This window comes from Penaeus chinensis, chromosome 36 (genome assembly GCF_019202785.1).
Source record: "Penaeus chinensis breed Huanghai No. 1 chromosome 36, ASM1920278v2, whole genome shotgun sequence".
Taxonomy (NCBI): domain Eukaryota; kingdom Metazoa; phylum Arthropoda; class Malacostraca; order Decapoda; family Penaeidae; genus Penaeus; species Penaeus chinensis.
In genome coordinates, this window is record NC_061854.1 from 13,118,313 (window position 1) to 13,128,312 (window position 10,000).

Here is a 10,000-nt window from a genome sequence, read left to right on the forward strand (position 1 = left end):
CCAATATGGAAAAGCCTGAAAAGTCAAGAGCATCCAGTGAAGAACCACCATTCAGGCATGGGGATAATAGTACAAGGCTAAATGATGGCACCAGAGGGGATAATGTCAGAGAAACAGATCCCCTAAATAATAACATGAAAATCACGTCGGATCCAAAAATTAGTCAGAGAAGAGGAAGCATGGACAGACTAGGAGTTGATAGTGGAAACAACACAGCAACTCGTCGAGGAGGAAGTGAGGATCCAGCCACAAATAATGAAGGAAACCAGTCTAATTTGAATGAGAAATTGAACACCTCTTTGGATTCTGCTCTGAGCAACCACAACAGCAAGTCCCCACATGCTCGCCGAAGCCCAGCAAAGGTCAGTAAATATGTCAGGTTCATGGGTAGATGCTTTATCATATACTGAAGAGGGAGTAAGTACTGCTATATTGTATTTTGGATTTCAAAGAAAACCAGGTGCAAGCTATTACTTGCATTAATCTCAGTTCTTATTCCACTGATGTGCATGTGAAAATGAGAATGAGATCCTATTTAGTTTAAAGATACTGATCAGACTTTTTGATTCCAATAACTAAGATTTCATTCCTTTATTTGGAATCAATAAAATGGCAACTGTCCACCTGAAGTATCTTGATAAAGCATTATTTTTAAGCTTTATGATTCCAATTTTCTAATTTATAATAAGGAGGGTATTTTTTTGTATAAACTTTTACAGGTATTCATTCTCTAATTATGGCACAGAATTTCAAATTTTCTCAACTTGACCTTCTCAGTCACTATTATCATTACTAGCTGTTTTGATGAATGTAGTCCATCCTGGTGCCAGTGTTTATAAAGTGCCTTGCACTAACTTTCTTTTTTATTGATTAATTAATTTATTGTACATACTTATTATTGAGGCAGAGATGCACTGCACTTGGCAGGGTTAGATTGGTGATGATGATTATTTGATGAATAACAAGTTGTTGATGGTAATTAATTGAAATGCAACAGTACTATTCAGATATTTTGCATTCAGCCAGTTATTGCCCTGTTAAGTAAATTTAAACATGTTTTTTTTACAGAGCAGTTACATTTTGATGGAAAGATATGATGATGAGCATATGAAAAGCATTTATATAAATAGTTTCAAGTGATTTTTGATGGAATGAAAAGAAAAGCCCAAGTGCTGGTTGTTCTGTTTATTATCAGGAGCCATGTATGAAATGTAACCACAAAAATCAGCCCACAATGGTAGACCAGCTAAAAAATCTAGGCCCAAAATCTCTGCCAGTGATGTGATAGCAGACAATTGACTTCCTTAAATATTATTGGCTGTTTGCTATTAGAAACAATGATTGAGTGAAGCATTAATATCTGTTCTCTAGATGTTTGAAATTGAAGCAAAGATTCCAGATTGTCAGCTTAAAATCAATGGGCCTGAATTGGCTTTGGCCTACAGGTTTTGATTTTTTTTTCCTGCATGAGCAGCTCCTAAGTAATATAATGTATTCAGAGTGCTATGTTACAGCTATATTTATATAAGTGTTTAACATATCAACTGAAGATTCGAGTAAGAGAGACTTTGCTCTAATGTTAGTCCTTTTGCTAGGTATGTTCTTTTTATGTGTATAAATTTATTTTGCAGTATTTTTGGGATTTATCATGTCTGCATTTCTTTATGTTAATTATTAGCATACTTATCTAACCTGTGCATGAACATTTCAGGAGTCTGGGATCCCAGGCAGTGATGGAGGCCGAGCTAACCACAACAATAAGGTGGAGCAAGTGGTTATGGATGGCAGGTACCGGGACTTGATCCGACTCATCAACTTGCAGCGAGAAAAGCTGAATGTTCAGCAGGTGGAAATGACAAAGGTATCACCACTCTCTAAACTTGTGATGTCATGTATAGCTGCAGTTGAAGTAAAGATTAAATATGAATGTGAATGGTAGACTGATGATTTATTTTTATTCTTTCTCTTCTTTCAGTATGAAGCAGAGATTGTATACTTAGAGGGACGCACAAGGGAAGACGAATCTCGTCTGGCTTATGTGACATCAGAAATAGAGAGGCAAGAGCAATTGGCAAAGCAGATTGATGAGGAGGTATAATTTTTATTTAGAACTTTTGAGATTCTTTTGCCTCGGGTTCAGATTTTTTAAGTGGTTTAATTTTACTGTTTACTTAATATAATCTGTTTTATTGAAAGTGAGACTACAGTTTTGAGATCCACCTGGATTCCATCTTCAGTCCTCCCTCTACCTTGAAGGTGGGCACCTATGCTGTTCCTTGTGCCTGCTCTGATAATCAATACTTTGGCGAGACTGACACCAGTCTCACTGTACGTCTGTCTCAACATAAGTACACTGTATCCAGGGGACACAACAACAATGCCCTCTTTTGCAATCAGTGGTACACAGGCCATCAGATGGACTGGTCAGCAGTGCAAATTGTCTTTCCTTCCGCTGATGTCCATGCCTGCAGACTGGTGGAATCCTCCTTAATAATTTCAACCTGAACAGTGGCTTTTCTCCTGCCATTAGTTTCCTTGCCTCCCACCTCCTCTGTCTTCTCCCTTATGCTGGCCACCCTGCACATAGTCTAACTGATCCTTTAACCTGATCTGTCCTCCCTTTGCTTTTGTTCGTCTGTCCTTACCTGCCCCATGTTACTGCGTTGCCTGTCCTCTTTCTCTTTTAAACCCCCTCCCCTCCCTTTCCTCTTTAGTCTTGAAGATGGAATCCAGGTGGATTTCGAAACTATAAATCTCGTTTTTACATTGTGGGTTTTTCTACCATAGTATCAACACGGAAGAGTGTTTTGCTATTCATAATCTGTTTACATACTCTATCATAACCTGTCATTCAAAAGATGACCTTTTCTCTCTCTGGTGCAGGTGACTCATCTACAACAACTAGAGCAAGAAGCAGAAGTTGCACGGCAGGAAGAAGACAAGGTGAAAGCAGAAATTAGTGCTTTACAGGCACAGTTGGCACATACTGAGAACCAGCTGGCTACCCATGCTGAGTCCGTCAGGTCAGCTCAGTAAGACAAAGTGTTATTTTGTGTATATATAAAATCATATCTAATTAACCCTTTTGCTTGTATATTCTTTCAGTGTTTTCATTAAACCCACTACCTATATTTAGCATGATTAAAACCTACTTTAGTGAAATTTTCTTGCAAGAAGTGCATGATTTATTAAAGAGATTTTGCATGTTCTCCAAGTACAGATAGTATTTTTTAGATATATCTTTCTATTTTATATGTTAGGTAAAAAATAAGAGCATGCAGTATGAGGTCATGAGAAGGAAGTTGTGAGCATAGTTAAATGCATGAATTTAACCCAATGGCGACGGGTCACGCCTATAGGCGTCATAACAATACGCTCGAAATGTGGCGTGCGGCTGTCCGCCGCAGCGGCGTGCCAAAGTGCCCCAAGGCAATGATTCGGCTTGATGTACTGAATTCATGCGCTCAAAGTCGGCGCGTTGCCGCGGTTCGCCAGAGCGTAGAGTTTTTTTTTAGTTTTCTATACCCATCGCCAATGGGTTAAAGTTAGATGAGTGTGTTGGAAAGCAGATGCACCAGGTATTAGATAATTTGGTTCAGTGCCTTTAGAGGTCTCATGTAGGAAAGAAAATATAAGTAAGTGCCAGTAAAGAATTACAAATTATGACTATGGCATTGAGTAAATATTAGATGATTGAAGAAGTATATAATTCAACCTTTTCAAATAAAGTTTATTAACTCAATGTTGTTGGGAAAATGCAGTGCCCATTTATAATATTTTTGTGAAATATCTTTGCACATAGAGGGCTCTGCAAGGTCTTAGCCACAAAGGAGTTAATTAGTAGACCTTGTGACCTTACCTGATTTCACCTTTCCTTGAATTGGTGGGAAAAGTGTTTTTTTTTACTAATGCTATGAATATCGATGGTGTTATTTTTATTATAGACGTTATAATTACTATAATGTTATTGACATTAGTAACAGCAGTATAATATGTAAAAAAAAAAAAATTTAATCAAGGAAAAGGGTAAACAGGTGAGGCAGGTAGTACACGTAATTGGCTCATTGGTAGCCATCTATGTGTAAAAACAATAAAGTAAACTCACAGTGGGCATGCATGTATGTACATGCCATGCCTGTCATCCTTGGGTTAATGAGGCATAATTATGAACTCTGGATTTTAGTTTTGCTAGATAAGGGCAGTATTTTATATCTCTTAACCCGTTGGCATGGATGGCAAGCATGCATGCCATGCCCACTGCAATATAAGTTAATTTATTGTCTTTACACATAGATGGCTCTACAAGCATTTAGTCACCAAGGAGTCAGTTATTAGTCCTACTTATCTCACCTGTTTACCCTTTTCCTTGTTGTTGTTTTTTGAAAGCTTTTGTATTGCTATATTGTCTATTGTGTTATCAATATTTCAATAAAAAAAAAAAAAAAATCATAATATCAATAAGCTTAACAGTTTCAGTATTAATAATATTAGAAAGAAAACAACATTTTCCCTCAAATTCAAGGAAAGGGGAAATCAGGAGTGGTCATTGGGGCCTAGTGATAGACTCCTTGGTGATTGAGCCCATATAAAGCCATCTGTATGTAACAAAATTTATAAAAAAAAAAAAAAAAAAAAAAAAAAAAAAAAAATACAGTAGGCAATACATAATCTGCAGTCATTTGGTTAAGCTAGTGAGGAGTGTAAGTGTTAATTATTGCATTAATGATTTTCACAGAGAACTTGAGAAGAGCATGACAGAGGAGCGGCAGCGTTGCCAGGAGGAGGCTCGAGCACAGCAGGATGCCATGGTCCGGGAGATAGAGAAACTTCAGACAGCCATATCCCAGGCAACGGTACAGGCCGAACATGCTCAGCAGGCATCACAACAACTTGCCCAAGAGGTACATTTTTGCATTGTCATGTTACTGTATGTGAATGATGTAAACAGTATATTATTAATTGAAATGAAAAAAACTGTTATTGACTGGTGTTAGTAATATATCTTTGTTTAAATGAAACATTAAGTTAGGTACAAGTTAATCTTTGTAGTGTTGAAGTGTGATGGTCTAACATTTGTATCCCTTCACAGATGGCAGACTCTGAGAAAATGATATCCGAAAAGAAAAAGGAAGTGGAAAAGCTGGTGATGGAGATGAAGGATGCAAACCTCGAGTCCCTCTCCATAACGCCATCAGAGGAGATCCGTACCCTGCTGGAGGGCAAGACAGGTATGGCACCTGTCACTTCTGTAGCTCTCCCTTTTTGTCCCAAATTCATGTCTCTTAGCTAAGGTTTGATTGTAAGAAGAACCAAGAAACTTTTTGCATATAACAGGTGACCTTAGTACATTGCAGTAGCTCAGTCCATCAACATGAATAGCTTTAGAATTGGCATATAAGATCATTTTGTGCATTAATCAGCATTAATTATTACTTACTAATCAGCATTTTTAAAAGATATTTGGGCAGTAATGTATTTGTGTATCATTTACATATATCAACTATAAAATTAAATGTTCTATAGTTCTGGGTATAGAAATGTTTCCAGTAATTAATCAGAATTTCTGAAATTACCCATTTCCTTATACACATTCTAGTTTTGTATTGATTTATTTTAAATTGTATGTAGGTTTTCAAAATAATGCTTGTTATTATTGTGTATGGTATTTGTATATATTGACTTCTGAGTTTTTGCTTTAGCTACATACATAAATAAGTATCACACAAAATAGTGTGTGTGTATGTGTGTGCGTGTGTGTGTGCATGCGTGCGTGCTTATGTGAAGAAAATTTAGTCTGACACTTATTTATGTATGTAACTGAAACAAAAACTCAAGAGTATCTGTTTTATATATAGAGAGAGAGATAGATAGATATAGATATAGATATAGATCTAGATCCTTGATTGTTTTATATCTTAATTTTAGGTGCACCAAAACAAGGAAGCAGTAGGAGGATGATTGGATCCCCAAGGCAGCTGGAAAATGCTGTTCCTACTTCAAAGAACCCTCATGGAGTATGGGTGTAAAGGGAACCAAACGTTCTGTTCATCTCAGTACATATCACCCTGTAGTCTTTGCAGGTCTGTTACCACTAGAATCTCTTCCAGAATACTAACTTGATTACTGATTGGAAATTGGTTCCATCTTTTTAGATCTGAAAAGAATCAAGTTCACAGATTTAAATTTTATTGATGTTAAAGTGCTGAACCATTGCGGTGTGATTCTTTCGTTGTTGCAGGTGGTGCTTGTGTAATATACTTTAATGGGTCCTCCTTTATGTGTTCAGTGCTACTTACATTGCTGCAAAGAGAAAGGAGTTGCTTGCTCATTTCCTTTATCAACTGTCTTTATGTGAAACAACAAAGGAACCCATATTGTGTGTGGCTTTATAGAATAGAAAATCAGTATTTGTTAAGAGCACCCCTTTATAGAAAATGCAGATATATAAGGGAATAAGAAACCAATTGGATTTACAATGTATGCGCATGTTGGTAACCCTAATACTGTCTTTGTGAACAAGTAGCAATCACGTTCAGCACACACTGTAGTCCATGCATTAACCTCCACAAGAACACCTATTTCAATGATCAGTGTGAACAAAAATGGGACTCCCCTCATTCTTCACATTTTTCTATTAGTGAGAAATACATGGAAAATGAATGAAAAAGCCATCAAAATCTGACTTTAAAAGCCATAGAAAGTATTGAATGTGAGTATTGGTGCGCTGTCCATGGAAGATGATGTCAGCTGCTGAAGATGGAATCTCATGATACAGCTGACAAAACCCAGGCTCTAGTCATTTTCTCATCGCACTGCTGGATCTTAACAGTTACAAAGCTCGCATCAGGTTGGCATTGGCCCAGCACAGCATCTACTTGGATAAAACAGATGGTCCAGAGTAGCTAGTAGTAGACACAAGTGTTTTCCTTTTCTTATTGTGTGCCTTGAGTAAGTATCCACCAATGAAAAAGCTATTTTTGTATGAGCTAGCAAATAACATTAGGAACAGTGCTGTTGGTTGGTGACAATAATTGTTACAAGTTGGCACATGGATGTGAAATTATCAGATCACTGCAGCTGCTGCTGCGAGCCTTCTGGCTGTTTTGATCCTTGTTAAGAGCTTCTTGTTAGTTGTAGTAGACAGGTTCTTCATAGGTTAGTCATGCATAGCAGCACTTTACCATGTGGCAGTGTTGTGTGATAGTTTTTTTTTAGATTTGACAATATTTGTATAACTTCATAATGCATTATTTGAGGATAGTATTCTTTATTAATACCTACAAAAACAAGACTTGACTTCTGTGTGAATCATAAAATTCACTAGAGGATATAAATCTTCTTTTCCCTTGAGGAGTAGATTAGTGATTAACAGAGATGATAAAATTGTTGTCTTTGTGTGAAATTACCATTTTAAGTCTTGTGCTGTTTTTGCATGATTTTTTTTTTTTTATTTTTAATTTTTTTTTTATTATTAAAAAAAAATATTATTACTATTATTGTTATTATTATTTTTTTTTTTTATAGAAAGAGCTCAAAAGGTTATTTTTTCTTAAAAAGTGTACAGAAATTTTATGAAAAGATCAAGAATTAAAAAACACATAGTTTATTACCAGGTAGTGTAAAATATTGAGATACTTGTACTAAAAGTGTTTATTTTTCTCAAACGTGAAACACTAATTGGAGCCGTGTCTTGCCTCTCCATTTCTTAGTGTGAGACAGGGAAAGTTGCCTGCCCAAGTAATCACGTGCTCTTGACACCTGTCCACACAAACCTGATGGTCGCTATGTAGGGCTTTAGACCCTCTCTCATTCTTCAAGTGTGAGACTGTTGTAAGATAGCAGCATTATTAGTTGTTAGTAATATGTGTCCTTTTGTATTTTCATTAAGTATTGAAAGGGTTCATGATTGAAGCTGTTGGTTGTTTGAAAAATAATTTTTTTCTTCTTCTTTCTTTTTTCTTTAAGAAATAATAGAAAAAAGAGAATAACTTATAACTTGTCTTTTCATTTCTTTTTCTGTTTTGTGACTTGGAAAGATAAAAGGGTAATTCTGCAGCAAATGTGTCTTTATTGAGTGGATCTGCCCTTACACACTCTATTCCCTTTAAAGGGAAAGAAACATCTGGAATGACATATTTGGTATCAGTGTATAAGATAAAATCATCATGTGGTGCGGCATCAAGTATCCACAAGTGTTTCTCTTGATATCCAGCACATCTAGAAAAAGAACTGCCAAAATCGACAGTTATTTTCAAACTCTTCTGTCTGTTGGCATTGCATATTTGTGGAAAATTGAATTACTAGAAATGTTGAAGATCATATTATTTTAACCCATACTGAGTTGGTGGTGCTTGATTTTTATTTTATGATTTTTAAAGCACTTTGGCAGCTGTTCTTCTAGGTGTCATTTATTTTTAAAAATTATTTCAGCATGGTACAGATCGTTCAATATTTGTTTCTGTCTTAGGCTACATTATTGTATTTAATGTGGTTATTTTGCTAGCCATGTCAAAGAAAGTGAATTAGAATCCTTATCAATGCATTTATTATATAATTTAGCCAAATATTATAAGTAGTACAGCTTTGTGTGGTCTGTGGACAAAGGTCTTGTGGTTTGTGGAAATAAGTTTCAGTTAACCATTCTCAAAGTTGATAATAGTATTGATAATACTGTTACCAAAATAAATTTCCTTTTAATCTTCATTTAAGTGATGAGGAAGTCTTTAGAGCTTTACCAGGTAGGTAAAGTTGGTGTTTGAAGTTATTTAATAATATTTTAGTTCAAAATATGCAATTATTGTTATATGAATTTTTTACATCATAATCATCCAGTTTTGAATCCTCAAGTGAACAGGGTTATGATGTTATTAATTCACTGGTGCTTGATCCTTTGGATAGATTACCACTGAAATACTTACACTAAAGTATATGGAACCAAGTTCTTGAGATCTTGAAATTCCATTCAGAATAGTGTACATGGTATAACCATTCCTTAGGTGAAACCCTTACCACAGTCCATTTGTATGCACTAGGTGTTTTTAAGTCTTAGCTTCTGTGTTTATATACATACATATCAGTTTTTAATGTGCTTTTTAAATAATTTTTGTTTGACAGCTATTGTGTTTTGAGTCAAGTCATATCGTGTCCATTATGTAATTTTGTCACTTGATGTACTTTTCTCTTCCTGTGTCTTTGAAGGATATAAGAACACATCCTTTCATATTCTCAAGGCATATAAGAGGAAAAATTACGATGATGACAGATTAACTTTGGGCAGAGACAATAGGCCATAGTGTGACATACCTGCCAAGTATTAACTAACTGTTTGTAGAAGTGATTATTGTTTGCTAAGAACCAGACCAGTTTTTATGATGATAAAGATTACAAGCTCATTTTGTAATATATTATGTAAGTACATGCACTTGTGCCATGAATTTGAAGATGTTTGTTAAGAATGATAAATGTTACTTGGAAGTGGGTCTTTCAGGTTGTCCGTGAGATGAGATTTTTTAGTCTGGATTTTGATTAGATCAGGATTGGCTGATGTGATTTTTACAGCACAGAAAATTTAGTGTTTTGAGAACATTTTAAAGAATTTGTTTAACTGGAAAAATACCAAAAACACCAAATACTTTTATTACTTGTTTAGCATATTTCCTCTGACATTTTGTGACTTCAGTAAATATCTCTTGATAGTTACATCTTGCATACACTCATACACATGTATACACAAGCTATGTATGTTATCACCCCTGTCTTTTCTTTTGTGCTCTCCTTTATGGGTGTGTGATCTTTTAATTTTCTAATATTCTGTAGCAGACATATCAATATTTGGCAAATCAAAACCAAGGATATAGAAGAAAACAGAGATGCTATGAAAAGGCAATAATGTACTTAATGCCGGGTTCAACTTTGTTGTTGGTTAACATGGTTTGAATCTTAGCCCATGTCTAAAGTCATCTTTCTGTGAAGAAATTATATGTGAAGTATACCTGGAATG

At 35.4% G+C, this 10,000-nt stretch overlaps 1 protein-coding gene across 2 annotated transcripts in view; it reads left to right on the top strand.

Annotated features, from left to right (window-relative positions):
• LOC125044633 (chromatin-remodeling ATPase INO80-like) overlaps nt 1-10,000 on the top strand; it is a 13,852-nt gene that overhangs the window by 2,823 nt on the left and 1,029 nt on the right. The window contains exons 3-9 of one of the 2 annotated variants that reach the window (XM_047641400.1): nt 1-362; nt 1,712-1,861; nt 1,976-2,092; nt 2,884-3,032; nt 4,736-4,901; nt 5,090-5,228; nt 5,926-10,000. The exon at nt 1-362 is cut by the window's left edge and continues 1,291 nt beyond it; the exon at nt 5,926-10,000 is cut by the window's right edge and continues 1,029 nt beyond it. In XM_047641400.1, coding sequence (XP_047497356.1) covers nt 1-362; nt 1,712-1,861; nt 1,976-2,092; nt 2,884-3,032; nt 4,736-4,901; nt 5,090-5,228; nt 5,926-6,026 — 1,184 coding nt within the window. In that variant the 3' untranslated portion in view covers nt 6,027-10,000. The remainder of the gene's footprint in view (nt 363-1,711; nt 1,862-1,975; nt 2,093-2,883; nt 3,033-4,735; nt 4,902-5,089; nt 5,229-5,925) is intronic. The other variant, XM_047641401.1, reaches the window with a different exon arrangement.